General features: G+C 36.4%; 1 protein-coding gene across 1 annotated transcript in view; it reads left to right on the top strand.

The window, feature by feature from the left end:
• Positions 1 to 23,348, top strand: part of TNFSF13B (TNF superfamily member 13b) — an 84,872-nt gene extending 61,524 nt beyond the window's left edge. The window contains exons 4-7 of the mRNA XM_057533186.1: positions 4,769 to 4,825; positions 18,773 to 18,885; positions 18,973 to 19,123; positions 22,015 to 23,348. Of these exons, the coding sequence (XP_057389169.1) occupies positions 4,769 to 4,825; positions 18,773 to 18,885; positions 18,973 to 19,123; positions 22,015 to 22,127 (434 nt within the window). The 3' untranslated portion in view covers positions 22,128 to 23,348. The remainder of the gene's footprint in view (positions 1 to 4,768; positions 4,826 to 18,772; positions 18,886 to 18,972; positions 19,124 to 22,014) is intronic.
• The last annotated feature ends 923 nt before the right edge of the window (positions 23,349 to 24,271 follow it).

The raw sequence follows: 24,271 nt of genomic DNA, 5'->3' as shown, positions 1-24,271 counted from the left end.
TGCTGCCATCTTTGTGAATTCCCCAGAATTGAAAACCTGCTTTTATTATTAGTTGTTAATTCTCCTTCAAACACATATACTCATTAGTCAGAAACTTTAAAATTTTTTTCACAGTTTGTCTTGGGTGCTCCACTTATATAATTGCATTTTAGACCAAATCACCCAAATATTATATTTATTACCAGTCAAGAGCTGAACCTTGGCTTTCATTCTTCCTTTACAGCAATTCGTTCTACACATAGACACATGTATGATCTTTCTCAAGCACAACATGTATCAGGCAAGCCCCTCTCAAGATTAAGAATTCCTAATATTTTTTCTATTTTCTAGTAAGTCAAATACAGACTTCTCAACCTAGCTCCCTAGAAATTCTTTCAAGACTCTCTCAATTCATTGTTTTTGTAAGTTACCAATAAGTAACTTAATAAATGTTGCCAGTTACACAAACTGCTTATCCCTGATCAAATAACACTTTATAATCCAGTTTCCACCCCTAAAATTTTGTCTTCCCATTCCAGTAGAAATGTTTATCCTAAAACCATGATTTCTTTGACTTCTTCATAAATCTATGTCCAGCATTAGGTCAATATTTAGAACTTTAAGGGATTTCTCTTAATTAAACTTTTCCAGCCACTGATGATTTATTCAAAACTAGCTCAAGAAAATTCCAACTCCTACATTTGTCGTGACTTCCGTATACTGAATGAAAGCTCTACAGAAATGAAGACAGACATCATCTTCAGAGTCCTCATTCTTGAAAAATGTACAATGTAATAAGTAAGACAACAGAAAAAAGAAGAAAGATGAAAGAAGATGAAGGAAGGGCATCTCATTCAGACTGAAGAGCTTAGAAGAAGCTTCTTGAATGAGATGAGTGAGAGCTATGGGAGTTAGTGGGTGTAGGTCATATGGATAGGACACGAGTAATGGGAAAATCTCACTGTGGGATGCTTTTCATGGGAACCACGCATAATCTGCAATAATTGCATTATTTACAGTAGTTTCTATTAGATTTAGCTTTGTTGAAATAATGTATAATAAACTGGATTCCAGTTTGAAAAGGTTTGGTTCCAACACAGAAAACAATACAACAGATATTAGCAATTCCATAAACCTGTAAATCTCTTTTCCTGATTAAAAGCCACTTTAAAATGTGGCTTTCAATCTCAATCGGTCCAACCACTATTCTAATTGTGAAGTTGGTTGGATTTTATTATATCAAATATTGAGCAATAGCAAATGACTTTTGTCTAAAAGTTCTTATTTTAGGAATTCTCTTTTGTAAACTAGTTTTGTCATCAATATAATGTTTTGTTTTTAGAAATATTTTTCACATGGTTTAATATTATGAGTAAATTTTCTTATGCTGTAAAAAACTACTTAAGATTAATTATCTGTGGTTCTCACATCATTATAATATGAAATATATATATATATTTATAAATATGTGTCTCCCCATTGACACAGAAATGTTTTAATGTATGCTACTGCCTTGCATAGTTAAAAAGATAAACCATTCTCAAACTCTTGTATAATTCCCCTCAATTGTAGCAGCAGGAAAGATGTGTGAAAGACATTTGAAAACCAAACACAGTCAATTAATACTACAATTGTTATCAATATTATGTTTCTTATATTAGACTATGCATTCTCAAAACTTTTGTGGTTAGATATGTATGCTATCGGGAGATACAAAAACAGTACTGCTCTCTTTTGGCCAACTTTTTTTTTTTTTTAATTAATTAATTTATTTATTTATTTATGGCTGTGTTGGGTCTTCGTTTCTGTGCGAGGGCTTTCTCTAGTTGTGGCAAGCGGGGACCACTCTTCATCGCGGTGCGCGGGCCTCTCACTGTCGCGGCCTCTCTTGTTGCGGAGCACAGGCTCCAGACGCGCAGGCTCAGTAATTGTGGCTCACGGGCCTAGTTGCTCCGCGGCATGTGGGATCTTCCCAGACCAGGGCTCGAACCCGTGTCCCCCGCATTGGCAGGCAGATTCTCAACCACTGCGCCGCCAAGGAAGCCCTGGCCAACTTTTTGTGAGCAATAATCTATAGTCTAAAATCAGATCTATGTTGAATTGGAAAGAGAGTCCTAAAAGACTGAACTGGAGATAAGTTGATAATAGATATCAAATTCCCTTAAAAGGAAGAACTGAAAGCTGAAGAGGTAAGTAGCACTGATAGGGTTGATGGGACCTGAACAGCATCTAATGAGGGCAGGATGGAAAGTCCTGTTCTTATTTCCAAGAACTTGTCTTCTTGAAAAGCCCAGTGACTTTCTCTGGAATAAGGAAAACTAATGAATAGCACTAGCTTTAGTGAGTATAATTCAAACACTACTCTTGAACTGTCATTTTAATATCTCATTTTCTTTTCTGAAGAGTATTTCATGAAATAAAAATTTCTCTCCATAGTGTATTTTCTTCTAAAAGTTAGATTTCTGCTACTGTGTGATAGAATAGACCATAGTTTTTCAATGTATAGGTTGTGGCCAAGTTTTAGTTGGGCTTTGGAGATTAAAATTCAGATATTTTCATATCAGTTTGGTAGTTTCCAGGCAGCACTCATTAGGTAAACCCCTTTCTGTCTAAATAGAAAAGGTAAGTCTCCTGCAGGAGTTTGTGGAAACAGTCAAGGAGAGGGCTACTTGGAATAGTATTTCTAGGGACTTCCCTGGAGGTCCAGAGGTTAAGACTCCACGTTTCCACTGCAGGGGTGCAGGGGGCAAGTGTTGGATACCTGGTTGGGGAACTAAGATCCCAGGTGCCTCGCGTGGCCAAAAGAAAGAAAGAAATAGTATTTCTAGTATTTCCTTGGGCCCTTTATCAGCTTCACTTGGTCTTCTTGCTCTCCTAATGTCCTTCCCTCATGTTCCCAGTTTATTTGGTCCGATGCTACTAAGAACAATACCACTAATAATAGCCAAGATTGACTTTACAATTATTATGTCCCAAGTACAGTACTAAATGTTTCAGATGTATTATCTCACTTAATCTTTACAATATGCATGCACATGACAAAGGAAAGATGGAAAATTTCGAAATTGAACTTTGACTTTCATCAAGATCCTCTTCTTTTTCATTGTGGAGGAAAGATTAGAGCTTTTCATGCTCTGATTGGCCCTTGCATCCCTCACAAAACTTATCATGGTGCCTTGTATGTAGTAATTCCTCAAGAAGTGTTTGTTAGAAAAATAGGTTTAATATGGTGACTCTGGACCTTGTGCTTTTCAGACTTTGGCAGCTTTGGATGTTCTGTTGTTCCTTTCTTTCAAGCTGTCCTTATTCACAGCTATTCTGCCTGTTACGATGCTTTTCCATATTTTCTGTGGCAGAGGGTCTGCCACAGTAACTGCAGTAATGAGTCACATATCCCTGTGGCATAGATATCGCTGCCGTTGTTTTCCAGGTCAATAAAAGAACCACGAAGTGGCCAAAATGTTCTGCTCCTATCCAGACCATCACATTAACATAAAAATGTGTTAGAAAAGTCTCGTGGTTATAAAGGAATTGCAGTTTTTAACATTATAATTCCACCTTTAAATACCAAGGGAGATTTCTTAACAGATTTTCGTATGTGACCACTGCCTGTAACAGTATTCTTTTTAGGCCTATGCATTTGCACAGCTTCAGAATATTACATAATTATTACATCTGTTATTCCATGTTTTCCATTAGTGACTTGCAGCAGGAACTCTCCACTCTGTTAATAAGCTCCTAAAATGTATACATTGCGAAGCATCTTTTTAAAGCATTACTTCAACGCAGAATAAACTACTTGCTATATAATAAACTATCTAAACTAATATTTTCTTAATTTAAAATAGGCACACTTAGGTTCATGTTCCATATTTTTCATAGATATTTACTGCTTTGTTTTCTTTTCCTACAGGCAGTGTACCTATTTTGCCTTTACCTGAAGGCATTGTCTTTATTTAATAGAGTAGTTATGTATTCTTTGGAATACTCTGTGTAATATTCTATATGTGATGTGTGATGTGAATTAATGCTTCCCAGAAGCTTTACTGGTGATGCAGTCTCAGGGAAATCTTCCACTTTATCTTAAAAAGACGTTGTAGCTCTCTTTCTCTTTCCAGTCCAAAACATTTTACCAAAACCCTGACTTCAGCTCCAGAGTGAAACAGGCGTGATTAAATTCTGGCCCTGTCACTTTCTATCCCTGGGGACTGGACAAGTTGTTTACACTTTCCATGACGTAGTTTCCAGTATGTAAATCTTGGGATTTTTGTGAAGTTGCCTGGATTTATATTAGCTCAATGCATTTTAGCAATTATTTTTATTTTCAGTAATGTTAATAGTGGTATTTTCAGGACTAGTGAGTTATTACTTAATGTTAGATTTTTTAAAACAAAAAATCATTTTAGAGTAATCTGATAATTTGGCTTGTGTATTTGAGAGAATTGAAAAACGAATGACAGTGGCTAAACTTGCTTTCTATACAGGCATAACATTTTAGAATAAGTTAAGCTAAACTGTTCAGATGATATACTTACTGTATTTCAACAGCATATAGAGTTTTTCTAAAGCTTGAATTTCAAGTACATATTGTATTTCAAATACAAGTTATATTAAGAACCTGTGGGCGCATTTCCTAAAGTAATTTTAAGAACAGCATACAGGCAATATAGAAAGTATAAGTGATTTGGTGTCACTGGAAGAGTGGGTTTACAGCTTTGTATTCTTGGTCATCTTTATTCCCTTACTATTTCTATTCAAGTAACTAAAATGATATATTTTTGCTTTTCAGTCACTCAAGACTGCTTGCAATTGATTGCAGACAGTGACACGCCTACCATACGAAAAGGTAATAAAATATTCCCAGGAAATTTTCCACTTAGAATTCAATTCAGTCCAATTACCTGTACATTTCAAGTCTAAAGATTGTATTCAAACTCCATCTCAAATCACCTATCTGCCTCAAAATGTCTTACAATCAGATTTAAAATAATAAATTTATTTAAAATTATTGGGGAGTAAATATTTAGGCTAATTTAATAACCTAACAAAGAGAATTACCTTGAGGATACTAATACGGACAAATTTTAAATAAGTAGCACATGATAAAGCAAAATCAGTACTAAATCAAATTCAGTATTTTATTATTTAGAAATGATTTTGGCTTCTCTGGTGCCTCAAGATCCTCTTCACAAATATTCATTCTCTGTTATATTAAGTTGTAGAATATTACAATAGGATGAAGATAAAACTGAACATACATTTTATATTAATTTATCAATAAGTATATGTACAAATAAGTATAACATTTTTGTGATAAATCTCCAGTGTGGAATTATTGCTTTATATTTTACATATATGGGTTAAAAACATACAAGGTTCCAGTTACTGTGTGAGTATTGGGGCTCAGCAGTGAAACATATATATAGGTCCTCATTTTTTATGGAATTTACCTTCTCATGAAGGGAAAACAGAAAAGCAAACAAATGAATGAGTAAAATGTAGAATGATAAAAATTATATGGTATGGAGAAAAATAAAGCAGGCGGGGGGCAAGGGAATATTTGAGTTGTGAACCACAAGGGGGAGTTCAGAAGTGTCAGGAAGTTAAGCTGGGGGCCAGGAGTGGAGACACAAGAAAGATAATGAATTTGGATTGGCCTTTGCAATGATTCCTGAGAATGCTATCTTTCATCTGTATTCTTCTACGTGACTTTAATTATCCTAAATGTAACCCAAATACTAAAATATTTGAAATTCTCTTATTATTTATTGTTCTGCATTTTCCAAAGTCATATGTTTGCAACTTGTATTAGGTAGCAAATTGTTCCCTAAGAATTAAGATAGAGCCAGAAGAAGACCCTAAGGACCAATTAAAAAATATAACTTGGAAAAGGTTTGTTTTACACATTTGGCCAAAACCAAAAATGCTGTAAATCATGCAAAAAAAATGCAGCTGCTACTCCATTGTGAGCTTGAATCTCACAGAGTGTTGTGATCTTCCTGGTGTGGTGGCTGCTCTACATTGATCCTCCTTGGAAGATCTGGGTGCTTATCTGGGTGCTTTGCCATTTGGGCTGATGCGTTGTGATGCCAGTAAACCTTGAACGTGTAAATGTTAGTGTGTGTGGACATTTCAGCAGTACTGCTTTACTGCATCCTATAAGTTTTGGTATGTTCTGTTTTCATTTTTATTTGTCTTAAGATATTTTTTGATTTACCTTTTGATTTCTTTTTTGACTCCCTGGTTGTTCGGGAGTGTAGTGTTTAATTTCCACATATTTGTGAGTTTTTCAAATTTTCTCCTGTTACTGATTTCTGGTTTCGTATCATTTTAGTTGGAAAAGATGCTTGATATGATTTCAGTCTTCTTTAATTTGTTAAGACTTATTTTGTGTCCTAACATTTCATCTATCTTAGAGAATTTTCCTTGTGCACTTAAGAATGTATATTTTGCTACAGTAGGATAGAATGTTCTCTATATATCTGTTAAGTTCGTTTGGTCTGTAGGGTTGTTCAAGTATGCTATATCCTTACTGATTTTCTTTTGGGTGATCTATCCATTGTTGAAAATGGGGTACTGAATTATCCTATTGTTGTTGTATTGCTGTCTATTTCTTCCTTCAGATCTGTTAATATTTGTTTTACATATTTAGGAGCTCCACTGTTGAGTGCATATATATTTATATTTGTTATATCCCCTTGATGAATTGATCCATTTATCATTACATAATGACCCTCTTTGTCTCATGTGACAGGTTTTGACTTAAAGTCTATTTTGTCTGATTTAAGAAAAGCCACTTCTTCTTTCTTGTTTACCATTTGAATGGCATATTGTTTTCCAACCCTTCACTTTCAGTCTATGTGTGTCCTTAAAGCTACAGTGAGTCTATTGTAGGCAACATATGGTTGGATTTTGTTCCTTCCAATCCATTCAACCACTCTATGCGTTTTGACTGGGGAATTTAATCCATTTACATTTAAAGTAATTATTGATAGTGAAGACTTATTATTTCCCTTTTGTTAATTGTTTTCTGGCTGTTTCACAGTTCATTTGTTCCTTTTTTCCTCTCTTAATGTCTTTCTCTGTGTTCTTTGATTATTTTTTGTAGTGGTATGCTTTGATTCTCTTTACATTTTGTGTATCTACTACAGGTTTTTATTTCTGCTGACCGTGGGGTTTACATAAAACAACCTAGAGATAATAGTCTACTTTAAGCTAATAACAACTTAACTTTGATCTTATGCCAGAACTGCACTGTTACTTCTCCCTCCCCTACACTTTAGCTTGTTAATGTGACAACTTACATCTGCTTATCTTGTGTATGTATTAACACATTATTGTAGTCATAATTCTTTTTTTAAAAAATACGTTTGTCTTTTAGCTTTTATATTTACTAGAGTTGAAAGTGATTTACAACTCATTATAGCCATTTCTCTCAGGTTGTTTACTGGAGATTTTTTTTCTTCCTTTGTGTTGTGTTTTCTCGATTCCTCATATTCCTTGTAGATTTGCTTTGTTGTCTGTGCATTTGAAGAAGCAGCTACTTCTCCCCATCTTCTTGGACTGATTTTGACTGGGATACACTTTCACTGTCAGCAGTGCTCAGTGTTAGTCACTCTAAGGCTAGGAGCAAAGCCCCTTTGCATCCTTCCTTCCCTCCTGAGGAAAAGTATCAGTTCTCTGCTTTTCCACAATCATGACAAAAAAATTGCTGACTATAAGGGGATGCACTCCCCTTTTTTGTTTCTAACTGTCTCAAGGGACCAAGATCTTTTGATTGTTCAGTGCTCAGTATGAGGCAAGATAGAAACCAGTTCCTCAGAAGGCACCCTGGGAGGCCATGAGGCCTTGTGCACAGTCCAACCTCACCATCCCTCCATGCGAGACTCATGGGCTGAGGCAGTCTTCTTGGGGTAGAGCTAAGCCTATTTGGAGGAGGGACTGATGTGAGTAAATTGAAATTGCTTTTCTGACCTGTATAAATATGACTGCTTCTCAGTTTGTGCTCCTCTAGGCTGCTTCTACTTCTTAGCTGGATCCTGAATGTCTCTTCACGGTATTTTGATAACAATATTATTGTTAAATCAGCATTTCTGTGGAGGGATGAGGGGTAAGTCTCCCTACTCTACCATGTTACTGGCATAATTCCTCATTCAGAACCTTAAATATGTCATCCCACTGCCTTTTGATTACATAGTTTCAAGTAAGAAATCAGCTGTTGATCTTATGGAGCATCCCTTGTACTTGAGGAATTGCTTTTCTCTTGCTACTTTCAAAATTCTGTGCTTGCCTTTGTCTTTCAGCTGCTGGTTATAATGCATCTTGGTATGGATCTCTTTAAGTTTATTCTCCTTGAAATTCATTCAGCTTTGTGGATATGTAGATTCATTCTTTCTACAAAGTTGGGAAGAGTTTGGCCATTACTTTTTCAAATATTCTTTCTGCCTTTTTCTCTTCTCCTTCTGGGATGCCTATAATGCACATATTAGTCTGATGGAGAGTGTCCTATGGGTCCTTTATGTTCTTTTCACTTCCTTTTATTCCTTTTTATTTCTGCTACTCAGACTGGATAATTTCAATTGTCCTATATTCAAGTTTGCCGATTCCATCTTCTGCCTGGTGAAGTCTGCTGTGTAACCTCTCCAGTAAAAATTGTATTTCAGCTATTTTAATTTTTAGCTCCACAAGTTCTTTTTAAAGAAAGAGTTTGGTTCCTTTTACAATAATTTTTATCTCTTAACTGATAGTGTCTATTTGTTCATACACTTTTCTCCCAGTTTTCTTAAGTTCTCTGTCCATGGTATCCTTTAGCTCTTTAAACATATTTAAAATATGTAATATCTTTGTCTACTAAGTCCAATATCTGGGCTTCCTCAGGAATGGTTTCTGCCAATTTTTTTCTCTGTGAATGGTCCATAATTTTCTGTTTGTTTGTATGCTTTATATTTTTCTTTGTAAATTGGACAATTTGAATATTACAGTGTGGTAACTCTGGAAATCCCATCCCCAGGGTTTGCTGTTGTTGTTTGTTGTGGGCTGCAGTTGTCCATTTGTTTATTGAATTTTCCAAAATATTTTTTCAAAAAATAAGCTGTACTCCTTGTTCTGTGTGGTCACTGAAGTCTTTTTTCTGTTATCTCTGCAGTAATCCTGTTGGAGATTCTTTTATCTCCAATCCTAATCCTGATAGAGATTTACTTTAATGCCAGGAACCAAAACCAAAACCACCACCAACAACAAAAACCAAACTCCCTTTTTCTGAGCAGATAATCTCTGGTCTGGGGCACTCCTTCAACATTTAGCTAGGCTACCAGCAACTGTGCCTTAGACTTCCCATCCTGCTTGAGCAAAAAGCAAAGATCAACTAGAGATGGTAGCTTAGGGTTCTTTCAGGTGTTTTCTGAACATGCATCCTGCTCTGGTCATGCACAATCCACTGCAGATTCCTTGGTGTATGTGGTAACACTTCAAAGCCCTTATTCCTTGAGGTATCTTCCTCCTTAGCCTCATCCTTCTCAGGCTTTTTGTCAGTCTGCTGCCTGCCCTATCCACTGTTCCTTGTTACACGTGGCAACAGTAGTGTATTTCTGTAAAGCTTTTGACTGACATCAGTCTGAGGAGCTGCTCCCATCTAGAGGGAAAGTCCAGGCAGGTCAAAATCCAGAGTCACAGTGTTTTGAGAACAAAGTGAGTATTGCACTTCCTGGCATCAGCAAGACACCAACTGGAACTCAGGCCACCATCTCCATGGCTGCCACTAAGCTGGAGAATGAGGGGTGGTACATGAGTAAGCAAAAATACCACAATACTTTCTTACTGAAATTTACGCCTTGTTTCATTAAGTACTCCCTTGGTTTCTATAAGTTTTTTACTAGATTTCATATATCCAAAAACATGGATTCTATAAGTTCTTGTGAGCTTAATTGCTGCCTTAGCAAAGGGACTTCTCTTTTTCTTTTTCTTTTTTTGATTTTTGAATTTTATTTAATTTATTTTTTTATACAACAGGTTCTTATTAGTTATCCATTTTATACATATTAGAGTATATATGTCAATCCCAATCTCCCAATTCATCACACCACTACCACCCCCCATCCCACTATCCCCCCTGGATGTCCATACGTTTGTTCTCTACATCTGTGTCTCAATTTCTGCCCTGCAAACTGGTTCATCTGTACCATTTTTCTAGGTTCCACATATATGTGTTATCATACGGTATTTGTTTTTCTCTTTCTGACTTACTTCACTCTGTATGACAGTCTCTAGATCCATCCACGTCTCTACAAATGACCCAATTTCATTCCTTTTCATGGCTGAGTAATATTCCATTGTATATATGTACCACATCTTCTTTATCCATTCGTCTGTCAATGGGCATTTAGGTTGCTTCCATGGCCTGGCTATTGTAAATAGTGCTGCAATGAACATTGGGGTGCATGTGTCTTTTTGAATTATGGTTTTCTCTGGGTATATGCCCAGTAGTGGGATTGCTGGGTCACATGGTAATTCTATTTTTAGTTTTTAAAGGAACCTCCATACTGTTCTCCACAGTGGCTGTATCAATTTACATTCCTACCAACAGTGCAAGAGGGTTCCCTTTTCTCCACACCCTCTCCAGCATTTGTTGTTTGTAGATTTTCTGATGATGCCCATTCTAACTGGTGTGAGGTGATACCTCATTGTAGTTTTGATTTGCATTTCTCTAATAATTAGTGATGTTGAGCAGCTCTTCATGTGCTTCTTGGTCATCGGTATGTCTTCTTTGGAGAAATGTCTATTTAGGTCTTCTGCCCATTTTTGGATTGAGTTGTTTGTTTTTTTGATATGGAGCTGCATGAGCTGCTTGTAAATTTTGGAGATTAATCCTTTGTCAGTTGCCTCATTTGCAAATATTTTCTCCCATTCTGAGGGTTGTCTTTTCGTCTTGTTTGTAGTTTCCTTTGCTTTGCAAAAGCTTTTAAGTTTCATTAGGTCCCGTTTGTTTATTTTTGTTTTTATTTCCATTACTCTAGGAGGTGGATCAAAAAAGATCTTGCTGTGATTTATGTCAAAGAGTGTTCTTCCTATGTTTTCCTCTAAGAGTTTTATAGTGTCTGGTCTTACATTTAGGTCTCTAATCCATTTTGAGTTTATTTTTGTGTATGGTGTTAGGGAGTGTTCTGATTTCATTCTTTTACATGTAGCTGTCCAGTTTTCCCAGCACCACTTATTGAAGAGACTGTCTTTTCTCCATTGTATACCCTTGCCTCCACAAAGGGACTTATTTTTGAGCTTTCTACTCTGTCATTTTTCATGATGTTACTCTGACATCTATAATTAAATCTTTAGATAATATATATTGATTGTCTACTCTGGTCTGTAATAAAATTAAATATGATTTTTCTTTATTTTCTCTATCATTCCTGTCCTCCACCATCCATTTTTTGGATAGTGATATTATATTTCTTAATGCTCATCTACATACTGTTACAATGTTTATATTTCTATTACTTGATCTCTCAACTTTAATTTATATCCTTTGAACCCCAGCTGTTACAAATGAGGCAATTGATGAATTTACTGTCAACATTTTTTTCTCCACTACTTCCCAGTATTTGCTAGTTATATAATCTCTACATTGTCATGGCATAAAACTGTTTTATTCTTTATCATCAAACCATCCTCTTTATGTGTTTTTACAGTAAATATATTCAATACCCATTGCAAGTCCTTTTGCTATGGTTTCCTCATTCATATCTTAGTTTCCTGAATTTCGTTTTCTACTAGTTTATTCAAAATCGCCACAGGAGAAAAATGCTCTTTTAGTGTTTACATTAATAAAGCTGTTTCCTTGTAGTTTTTATACTTTAAGGACAGATGCCTGGGTATGAAATCCTCAGTTTACCCTTTCTTTACCTGGGTAACTTGTAGGAATTTCTCCACTGTCTTTTGCCTTTGGCATTATATGCACTTTGAAGAAAACTAAAGTAAGAGAAAATTTTCTTCTCATAAGTGGCTTGACTATCTTGCCTAGTTACACAAAGCATTATATATTTACCTTAAAATTTCAGTACTTATTTTATTATATATCTGAAGGTAGACTATTGTGGTGGGTAGAAATATATTTCCTCAGACATGTCCACACTGTAATCCCTGAAACCTGTGGGTTTATTACCTCACCTGGCAAAAGGGACTTTGAAGATGTGATTAAGATAAGGAATGTGGGCATATTATCCTGGATTATCTGGGTGGTCCCAGTATAATCACAAAGATCCTTGTATGAGGGAGTTAACAGGGTCAGAGTCAGAGAAGGTGATGTGGCAATGAAAACAGAGTTCAGAATGATGTGATTGCTGTCTGGGAAGAGGAAGGGCCACAAGCCCAGAAAAGCAGGCAGACCGTAGAAGCTGGAAAAGGCAAGGGATGGACATTCCAGTGTCCAGAAAGAACACAACTTGCCAACACCTTGATTTTTGCCCAGTGAGACTTCTGCTGTTTCAAATGGGAGATAATAAATGTGTATTGTTTTAAGCCACTAAGTTTGTGGTAATTTGTTACAGCTGCAATAAGAAACTAATAAAACTCTGAATCAACTTTCCCTAACACATAATGGGACTTTTAATTCTGCAGTAGCTCTAAGTGGTTGTTCTGCTTGACTTTTTGTTGTTTTTGTTTTGTCTCTCTGGGTTCCAATTATGTACATGCTGGTAATTCTTTACCTATCTTTTATATTCTATAGTTTTACAATTTTTCTCAAATTCTTAACTCTTTTTTTTTTTATTTCCATCTCATTTTGTTTTGTATGAAACCTATTTTCCCTTCTGAAACTTTTACTTTTACTTTCATTTAAGTGAGCACTTTCCCTCCCTAATTTCCCAAATTCTTTTAGCTGATATTGACATTTCCTGTATTGTTTGTTTGTAGATTTCTGTGTGTGTGTGAGGGACTCATCACCTTTAGTGAGTTGATTTTGCTGACTCTATGTGAACTTTGCTGCTTCCAGGCCATTGACTATTTCCTTTGCTTCTTCTCTTCACTTTTATGCTCAACTTCAGTGTGATCTCAGTTGCTTTTGGCATCCCTTGCAGTTATTTTGGAGAACACACATCTATGTTTCATAGGATTTACAGGAGGTAAAAAAGGAGAGATGTGATTTCCACAATCATATTGATAGTGGAAGTCTCTTGTTTATTCTGTTTTTCAACATAATTATTTCATAGAGGCAATGAGGAGATTTAATCTCACAGTAGAATTTGACACTTATTGATTCCCTTCTTTTTGAAACACGTGCTTTTCTTGGTTTGTTTCTCCAACCATGTTCCTAGCTTTTTTGGCCACTGCTTTTTCAACTTCTTTGCAGATTATTCTTAAATTTCTTAGTATTGATGTTTTTCAGACCTCTGACACAGTCCCATTCTCTTCATTCTTATTTCTTTGGCATTCCTAAATCCTCCTATGTTGTCACTTAACATGCATGTGTGATGGCTTAAATGTAGATCTTTAGCCCAGATGACTTTTCCGAGATCCAAGCCTATATATACTTCTGTCTACTTAACATCTTTTCCTGAGTATCTTGGTGGCATATCAGCGTGAACTCTTTAGAACTTTTCCCCAAGTCTGGTCTTTTTCCAGTGTCTCCTATTTCAGTAAGTGCTGACCATGTCTTCAGCTGTTCAATCCAGAATTCTGGGCGTCATTCTTGACTGCTTCCTCGAAGTCAGTACGTTAATCTCAAAACTTTATCAGTGATTCCTCATATGTATAATTTGAACTAATCTGTTTTTCTTCATTTTCATTTCACCATCCTAGTATAAACCACCATCATCTCTCACCTTGGCTGGTTTCCTTGCCTCCAGTTTTGCACATTTCTTACCTGGTAACTACATAGAGATGTTTCTAAAACACAGATATAGTCATTTTTCCCCCACTGCTCACAGCCCCTACAAGGCTTCTCATTGCCCTTCTGGTAGCTCAGCCTGCATGGCTCTGCCTGTCTGGCTTCTGTTTCTGTTGATTTTCCTAGTCCTGCCTCATCTACAGAATCAGGCATATGATTACGTGGATTTCACTGCTAAACTATATTTGTTCAATAAAAAAAAAATCCCTATTTCTTTTTTAAAAATCCCTATTTCTTAAATTGGTTTACTTAATCTATCTTCAAAAAATATTATTAGTATCTTCTCCCTTAAAACTATTTCCAGGAGTTTTAAGATAATAAAATAGAAAATCAGGAGAAGTAACCAAATGTGATAGGTGATTGACAGCTGCTCTCTGGAGCATTTATATTCAATTATTGAGGGAAATAACACTGGAAGTATAAATATTTGGGAGGAAATTTCCTATTCATAAAATAGAATAGAAAACAAATATTAATGAAATAGATCTGATTTTCCTATACAAATTTGTCGTCCTAAAATTTATCTACAGGTCTTTCATATATGTCAGTACAGGAAAGATCTACTCTTTCAAAAGCAGGCATTTTCAGAAATACATGTAAATTATTTTTACATTTAAATACTGGCATTATTTTTATTTAATTTCACATATTAATGTACACAGTAATTTATTAAGTTTTCCAAAACATTTAAATACATCAAGTATTTAAAGCTGAGTGGAGCTGGGAAGTTCACACTTTATATACCAAGATATATCAGTATTTTAACTGTTGACTAGCAAAATTAAGCATTAATGCTCCTAGAATTTACCTCCACTGACTGAAATAAAAACGCACAATATAAGATCTATGAGTTGGAGTTCATTCTGTGTCTTATTGAGGACTATAGCCCGGGAGACAGCCTCTCAGATAGCTCTGAGAAACAGTTCCAAAAAGGCAAGGGAGGAACCTGGATATATCTAATTTTTTTTTTTTTCTGGAAAAAAATGTTTAGTCGAACATCAAAAGACGACTGCTAATCGCAAAGCATAGACTCTCAGTTTAATGACTTTAGTGCTTTTCTGTGTATGAGGAGAAGATGTAAGAATCTGTGGTCGTTGAGATTTTTCCTTTCCAAATTCCTAAATACTATAAGGAGTGATTCATACTAGTTTAGATAAGCATCCTACGGAATAGTCATTTAGTGCATATTTTCTCGTTAGCATCTATCTGTGGTCTAACTAGCAGGCAAAAAAATCTAAGTGAGTTTTAAGCTGTAGAAACGGGCTTCCCTGGTGGCGCAGTGGCTGAGAATCTGCCTGCCAATGCAGGGGACACGGGTTCGAGCCCTGGTCTGGGAAGATCCCACATGCCGCGGAGCAGCTGGGCCCGTGAGCCACAACTACTGAGCCTGCGCGTCTGGAGCCTGTGCTCCGCAGCGGGAGAGGCCGCAATAGTGAGAGGCCCGCGCACCGCGATGAAGAGTGGCCTCCACTTGCCGCAACTAGAGAAGGCCCTCGCACAGAAACGAAGACCCAACACAGCTATAAATAAATAGATAAATACATAAATTTATTTAAAAAAAAAAGGTGTAGAAACATAACATTTATGCTTAAGTTTATAATTACTTTAGCTTTTAATTAATTGTTCAGTCTGTTTTCTTAAATTAAAAATTCATTGAGCAGCACATGTTGATTGAGTGCATACTGTGTGCTGGGCGCCATTCTTGGCGTCTGGGTTTCCAGCTGTGACTACAGCAGTCATTGCCTTGGCCTAATGGAGTATCATCCGTGTGTGTGTGTGTGTGTGCGCGCACACGCGTATGTGTGAGGGTGGGGTTGGGAGGAGACACATAGACAGTATATAAAGACAAGTAAATGTATACTCTCTCTCTCTTTAATAAGAATATTTCCAGCGAGGTATGATGAAATGCCAAAAGCAAAAGAGTAAATAAGAATACAAACCTAATAACTACTTGTTTTTCTTTCTATTATGACAATACAGCAGTGGAATTTGGTAAGAACTGCCTAATTTTATAGATATAAGTATTGTATAAAGAAATAGGGGATCAATTTCAGGTATGGCAAAAAAGTTTTTTTAGTCAATAAATATCTCTAGTCAGAATATAAACAAGCAGTTTTAGAAATATGTGTTTTATTTCAAGAGTTCATATTACCTCTATAATGGAGGGTGTTTCATTTCCAAGAGTTTCAGTAAGCAGGTAATAAAATGCTTTTAAAAAACAATCGAATGCTAGTGACTAATTGCCTAGTACCCCACCATTTTGAATTATTTTATGTTTAAAGTTGAATTAGTTAACTCAATAAATATTTGCTGCATCTGCTGTGGGCCAGGTATCATTTTAGGCCCTGGGGAAACAGCAGGGAACCAAACAGAAACAGTCCCCAAACTCAGAGAAATTAGAGTCTATGATGTGTATAGTTTTGAAGGGGAAGGAAAGCCCTTTGTGGTCAGAGTACCAAATAAGTATCACTTCCATGAAAACAATCACGTTGAGTCATCAGCTTACATTTTACAATAATAACAACCATGATATTAATTTTTCCTCATGTTTTCAGAACTCTATCTTAAAGAATGCTTTGGGCACGTGATCTTTATTTAAACAGAATTTAAAACTACGTCATCATAATCTTTTCACTGAAATAATATTTTATAAAAACAGGTGGTGATGAGATTACCTCTGTTATTTGTAAATGAGGAGATCTTTATTTGTGGACTGTCATTACCCAGTGTGTGGCACTGGAGAGTTTTCATTTAAGGAAATGGATTCTCAGAGACCGTCCTTGTGGACAGCAGATTGGGGGGATCAGAGCTGCCTCATGTGTCGCGGGGAGCATTCACCCCTCCTGAGAGATGGAGCCCTTCAGGGGAGCACAGGGGAGGAGTGGAGATCTGTGGAGTCCCCTCCTGCTGTCTCCTCTCTCCTCTCTCCACCCACCCCTCCCTCTCAGCTCCCTCCCTCTGTCTGTGGAATGTGATCTTGGAGGGCTGCCTTAAGGAATTGTTTCATTGTAACTTGAATTCACAGTGTAGTGGCTTTGTTTGACCACTCAGGTTCTGAATTCCTCAGAAATATTCAGAAACTATGTGGTTCTTCTTTTGTATTCTTCCCTCGAGAATCCTATTTGGGAAAAGTTCCAGTAGGATGGTTTTGCCTTGGGGACACCATTGAAGTGGGCATGTCCACTTAGCAATTGTATTTATGAACATGAAAGCATTGTCAACTATTGCATCCTAGGGCGCCCCCTTAGGAAAATCCACAGGGGAAAATTTCCTTTATGCTCAATCTAGGACAAGTTGTTCTTTTCTTGAGCTTCTGTCATACCGTCTTGTAGACTTCTGAATTTTATTATTGATTTTGTTTCTCTTTTTGTTATGACCAAGGTGAAGCTTGGGGACACATGTGGTCCAACATTGCCAATTATATGGGAACATTTTTTATATGATTTTAGACTACCACAGTTTCATTTTACTATTTTTTTCTTGTACTGCCATTTCCCTAATCTTCTTTTCCCTTACTTTATGCCATTTTATTTATACCCCAAATTTCCCAGCCCCTAGCCTCAGGGTCCACTGCTTACTCCAATATATGCATGATGTGATGGTGGGAAATCCAGTGATCTTAGCCTGTGAATTCACCGGAAAGTAGTGTTTACTCTTTCAGTGGGCATTCCGGCTCAGCCATCTGCACCCCTTTTGCCGATGCATTTCTTTGGCCTCTGTCTTCTCTCTGCCTCTTTATCCGACTCTTGAGAACCGTGGCTCTCCTGCCACTCCCCAAGTGATGTTTGAGGGATAGTGGAGGAGAATTGGTGTATTGAACAGAAACCACTTCAACTTGAACATTACGGATGATTATCACAACATTCCTGGACCATTTCCTAGGAGAGGTTGCATCTCAGTAATTTCTCTCCCTCTCCTTAAGCTCTGTCTTATTGCCATGTTGGGGAGAGGGTGACTTCCTCCCCATATTCTTTGCTAAACTCTCCACGTACAAACTCCCTCCTCTCTGGGAACTGGAGGGGAGCAAAATCTGCTGCCCCAAAATGTGTCTCTTTGACATGAGGATTAATTTAGGCTGATTATTTTTAGCAATTATTTTTAAGAAGACTCAGGAAGTTTTTCTTGTTACCTCTCCCCTTAACTGCCTAAAAGAATTTGGATAGAGGACTTGTTCCTAGAACAGAGCCATCATGAGAGACGTCTGCAAATAATATGGGCTGAGGGTAGTGGGGGAGACTCTGGTAGGGCTTAGCGACCAGAGCCCACTCTGTGTCCCACTGTCTCTGGTGGCCCAGCAGACATTTGTTTTTCCATCTCTTTGTGAACCCGTACCCCCAACATCCTCCTTTGTCTTTAGCTGAAGATAGTATTCAAAGTGAGGGCTTTGCCCACTTTGGGGAGTTACTCAGTCTTCCTGGGACTCTCCCATGTATGCATATTATTAAACTTCTGTGTGATTTTCTCCTGTTGATCTGTCTCATGTCAGTTTAATTCTTAGACCAGCCAGAAGAACCAAGAAGGGTAGAGGAAAATCTCTTCCTCCCCAACAGAATCAAAGGAGAACCAAAAATTTCTCTTGGTGTGTTATTCAGAGACAGTTTGTCCATTTTTTTGGCCTCAAACTGTCCCATCCAGACCAGACTATATTTTGAAAATTGCTGAAATACAGAAGAAATCAAAACCCCAGACATTACATATGAAGTGTTTGCTTTCAAGTTCCTGTATCTGATAATTGCCTGGGTGAGTATATAAATGATGGCTGAGAAACCAGTGGAGGATTGTGATTTCTCTTCTTTTCCCCTTTTTTTAAAAGATGAAATTCTCCTCTAAGTTTCAGACTTAGTTTAGCAGCTAAGTGGAGGTGAAAAACTGCTTTTCTCAGTTTTTTTTTCTTATAAATCATTCTCTTCATTGTAGGAGCTTACACATTTGTTCCGTGGCTTCTCAGCTTTAAAAGAGGAAGAGCCCTAGAAGAAAGAGAGAATAAAATATTGGTCAAAGAAACGGGTTACTTCTTTATATACGGTCAGGTAGGTTCAGCCCTAATGCCACTGTCTCTGTCCAATGCCTCCCATTTTGTGCTGACTTCTGACAAAGTTCTTTGGTTTGTTTCTCAGGTTTTATACACCGATAACACCTTTGCCATGGGACACCTAATACAGAGGAAAAAAGTCCATGTCTTTGGGGACGAATTGAGTCTGGTGACTTTGTTCCGATGTATTCAAAATATGCCTGAAACACTACCCAATAATTCCTGTTATTCAGCTGGTAAATAATAGTTCTATATACATAGCCAGAAAGACATTCCTCAATATACTGTGTGGTTTTTATTATCTTGAATGATAAACTAGTCTGTTTTAATAGAGGCAAAATCATTATTAATAGGTTTATCATTTTTATATACATTTAGAAAGGGCAGTAACTTCACAGCAATCCACACTAGAACAATCGTAAGCTGGGTTTTCTTCAACCTGTAATAACAATGCTGGAATAATAAGAGAATGGTAACCACGTGCCAGGCACTTTACCTGTGCCCCTTCCTTTAATCCTCCCTGTGGAAGGGAGGTGGGGTCTGAGGCACGGAGAGGAAGCACACGTTGTCTTAGGCTGCACAGAACTTAGTTTAAACCAGCCGGTCTGACCCCAGTGGGACTCACAGAATCTCTTCTTTACCTCCTGCGGAAGAAGTGCCTTTGGCTGGTTTGAGGGTCAGTGGCACAGTGGCTTTGCTAGTGTCAATGGACACCAGGTGGATGCGTTTGGGATGTGAAAGTGTAGGAGTGAGGCTGCATTTCAACTCAGAAAAGGGAAAGGGCAGGCTCGCTTCATTTCAGGTCTGTTTAGGCTGTAATTGCCATCGGAGCCTTCATTTTGTCTTGGGGTAATTTCAGATGCATCGAGGCCAGTATCTGAAAAAAAAAAAAAAAAAACTGCCTTCGACACATTTATTTCTCTCTGGTGATTTTGACACATCCATTCAGGACCCCGAGGAATGTCTTCCCTTCCAGACAGTTAGCGCGAATGACAGTGTGGAACATGGGGTGCAACGGGGCTGTGCGATTTGAAGCACTATGTTCCGAAGGCGTTTACTGACAAAGGCACGATGAAACAAGTGAGAAAGCAAAATAGTTCCCAATAATGGAGACGATTGTCATCCTGGATCCACAGCCATAAATAGCTTTGACAGGGTGATGAGGAAGTTTACTGAATTGGAATTCCCTAATTTTCATAGAGAAATGTTTCCCTGCAGCCAGTGGTAACCAGTATTTTGGTGTTGCAAACTATTTATAAATGGTGAGGTTACTTCAGTCTGTTATATTTATTTACATTAATTAGTACTTAGAGCTTTACAACACACTCTTTTTCAAATTTTCTATCATCAGCCCCTCATGGTTACTTTCTCAGCCAGATTTCCTAGGTGCCTTACTTTTTAAGAGTAATTAACTTGACCTGAAAGATATTTCTCAGTGCTAGTAGCTTAGTATTATTTACAAAAAGTGTTTTCTAGGAAATTTCAGGTTTTCAATCTTTATCTGTTCTAGAACGAATTTCTTTGAAACCATTAAAAGCTACACATTGGTGTATACGTGTATAAAGTGCTTCCATAATAATCTGGAAAAAATTAAAATGGTCCATTTGAGGAGCCCAACGAAGCTGAATCTTATTATTTCATTAACAAGTTGAATGTGTTTATTGTAGAAAAAGTTAGAGCTGATTGCTATAATCTGGAAGAATTGAAATAGCCCATAACTCAGTGTTGAAATTTTAAATAGAACCTACTTTGAAACGTAGTTGGTTCACACAGACTTTATTTTGAGAATTACTATTACTTAATGATCTGTGATCTATAGCCTTTGTCAAATTATTAGATTATCTTCAATCTCTATGATACTGACTAATCCATTCAACAGATAACTTCAATCTTTTTTTTTTCTACTACTTAATGTAATCATCAAATGCCTTGCCAATCCTAAAAGTGTACACTTTACCCTTAACAATACCTAAAACTATGTTCTTTTGTTTGTTGTCTGTCTTGGTCTATTAACAAAAAACAAGATCCTTGTAGACAGACGCTTTGGTTATTCTGATCACCGCCCTATGAGTGCCTACGAAGGTGTCTGGTATATCTGAGGTGCTCAGTAAATAAACACCCACTGGCTATTGCTGCAGGACACCCAGGTGCTTTGGCTTGACAGTGGAATAGAGGTTAACATAGATGTGTTCCTGTAAATACATTTTCATGGCATGTTAATGAAACAATGCAACTACTTTTAAAATTGTTAGTTGAAAGTATTGACAATTTAGATGCTATTTCCTTTGTTATTTCCTTGGTTTTATTCTCTGCCCCTCCTCCTCTTTCTTTTTCTTTATCTTTTTCTTTTAAAATGGAGTCAAGAATGACCTGATATACTGAGTGTAGTTCCTGAGTTGTGTTTTGTATTCCTGAATCACAGGCTGCATTATTGTAAATTAGGCGCATGCATGCAGATTAGTTGATCAGTTTTGAGAAGCTAATTACCTTGTTGCTTTTGATTGTAAAAACAAGTATGGAAACACAAATTATAGAGGGCTATAAAAGTAATCCAAATGACTCCTCATCCCATAGTTTGTACTCTAGAGAAAGACTATGTTAGCAGATGTGCTTTGTGAATAAGTGGTGTTTTGTTTTTCACTTTTAAATAATTTATGCATTTTGTATGCATATTTGAAAGTATATTTAGGACTATGCAGTATATATACGTGGGTGTGCTCATTTTTTTGTATTTTTATTTAACATTATTTTTTAAAGATTCCCATGTCAATAAAATGAAGCAAAACCACTTTTAACTATATAACCTTCCATCAAGGGACGTGCTGTGAATTCCTAAACTTTTTTTTCTTATAGTTAGATGTTTGGTTCCTGTTTAGATTCTCCATTTTACAAACAGTAGGTGACACATCCATTTATGTCTGTTATAACTCCTTCTGCTTGTTTCTTTTACTTTTTGGTGGGGGGGGGGGTGTTTAGGCAAATAATAACTGGTTTAGAAGTCCACTGGTGTAATTTGAAGGGTGAATGCCTATGTTACTATTTTTTTCCAAAACAAAGTAGTTGTCGTTAATGTTCTCCCCTCCCCCTCCTTTCCTGCTTAAAGTTCTTGCAAATCATTCTTTTCCAGGCATCGCAAAGCTGGAGGAAGGGGATGAACTCCAACTGGCAATACCACGCGAAGATGCTAAAATATCCCGGGATGGAGACGGCACGTTTTTTGGTGCACTGAAACTTCTGTGACCTACTTACACACCTTGGCGTGGCTGTTTTCCTCCCTTTCTTTGTACCTCTAAAGAGAAAACACTTAACTGGAAATACCAAAAAAAAAAAAAAAGGTAGTTACCATAGCCTGGTTTGCTGAAACTAGACCAAAACAGGAAATTTAACAGACAACCACAGCCAAAGTGTGTCATGTGAATTACAAGAACTAGAGCCCGTTTAAGGAAAAATAGAACCAGAAAGACTTTTCGCTATAATGCCATGTTGAACACCTTAGTCAATAGTTTCTTACCTTGGAAGAAGCACAAGATTCAAAGGGGCAGTAATCATTTCTTCAAAAATGGTATCCCACTGTTTGCTATGGAACAGCGCCTGTGCCTGTAGGACATTAAGACATTTGGGGGAAATCTCAGGATTTATCCTCTGTTTTTATGTTAAATACCCTTTCTCCTTTTTCAGTTAATATTGAGGAAACTTAAAAAAAAGAAAAAAAGTATAGAAATCTTGCATTCCATACATGAAAAAGTAACTAAAAGTTTAAATTTAAATATCATATTAAACAATCGGACTCAAAATAGGATATAGGTACTATTTAAGTCTTTTAGGTTTATTTCAAGTTTGCAATTTTTAGCTCTAATATCATATATTACCCGCTGGAACACTCCTGGACATCTTTCACAGGAGGGAAATAATTCTCTCATGTGTTTACACTTAGGTGTATTTTTTATAGCTAATTTCAGTTACTTCAGAAACTTTTAATGTAAGGTAATTCCAATTCATGCATATAAGCATTAATTGAAAGAAATAACTATAGGTGTTTTTACCTAAAAATAAAATCTGCCATAGAAGTTAATAAGTACATTTGTAATAATGTAATATCATTTCCCTTTATTTCCTATCCTTCTGTTTTAAACTGCTGGTATTGTAGTTCACATATCCCAGCCTTTAAAAAATACTCATGTTATTAGCTTTACAGAAGTTGAGGTTTAATTAAAGTTCTTGGCATCCTGAGTATGTTATATGCCATGTGCTTGTTCCAAAGATTATCACATGCCAGAAGACATTGTCTTAATTTTCATTTTATAAAGACTCATTTTTGAGAATGCTGTAATACTTATCTTTTATAACGTCATGTGTTTTGCTTATATTTTTAAATGTCATCAGTTTAAACAGTTTACTTCATTGTTTAAACAGATGGAAAAATAGACCCTGGTCTACACTAGTTTTTCCCAGTTTACATTAAAATATTTTTAAAGGTATTTTTTTCAAAACAAAATTATTTTTATTTTGTGCCTAAAATTAAACTTTGTTTAAAACTGATTTCTATAGTTTTGGCTTTTTGGTTAAAATAAAATACACTTTGCAGTTTATTCTGTTTTACAATATTGTAATAAAAAAAGAAATGATAGGTGAGGTAGAAGTTTCAATACTAGAAGGAAGTCAGAGATTTTCTTAGTGTTGCTGCTAAGTAGATTGCCAAATAAAAAATGTTAGTGCCTTTTGCCTCATTTTTGGATTGTTTGTCTAACACTACTCATCTTTTGGTTTCTCTCCATAACACTGAATGTTGTCTTAAAAATTAGGTGCATGCAGGGAACTATAGTCAATATCCTGTGATTAAACCATAATGGAAAAGAATATGGAAAAGAATGTATATATATGTATAACTGAATCACTTTGCTGTACAGAAATGAACACAATATTGTAAATCAACTATACTTCAATTAAAAAAAAGACTAAGTAAAATGATTTTAAAAATTAGGTGCATAAATTGTAGAACATTATAAAGTAGTATGTGTTAGGGTATGATATAAAGTATTTGAAGTCATAAATATTTTACATGTTTCAAAAAGGATTTGGTCACCTCAATACTACATATATAAAGTTATAGATTAAATATTTCTTAGAGCCTAGGTTAAAAAAATAAAACTACATTGTAATAGGCTTGCACCCTAATCTCTTGTAAATCTACAGCTTGCAACATTTTTCTTTCTAAATGGCTTAGCATATTTTGTCAGCAGATGTAGAATTCAGCCACATAAAATGGTCTTAAATCTTATTTTGCTTTCTGTTCAAACCAGCCTTAAAATGTGAATCTTATCTTCCTCGTCAGTGAAATTGTGAGGAAAATCAGACTTTGGTTGAGTCAAAGTTTATGCAGTTAT

The sequence above is a fragment of the Balaenoptera acutorostrata genome, chromosome 18 (assembly GCF_949987535.1).
Source record: "Balaenoptera acutorostrata chromosome 18, mBalAcu1.1, whole genome shotgun sequence".
NCBI classification, from domain to species: domain Eukaryota; kingdom Metazoa; phylum Chordata; class Mammalia; order Artiodactyla; family Balaenopteridae; genus Balaenoptera; species Balaenoptera acutorostrata.
This window is presented reverse-complemented; position numbering and strand designations above follow the sequence as displayed.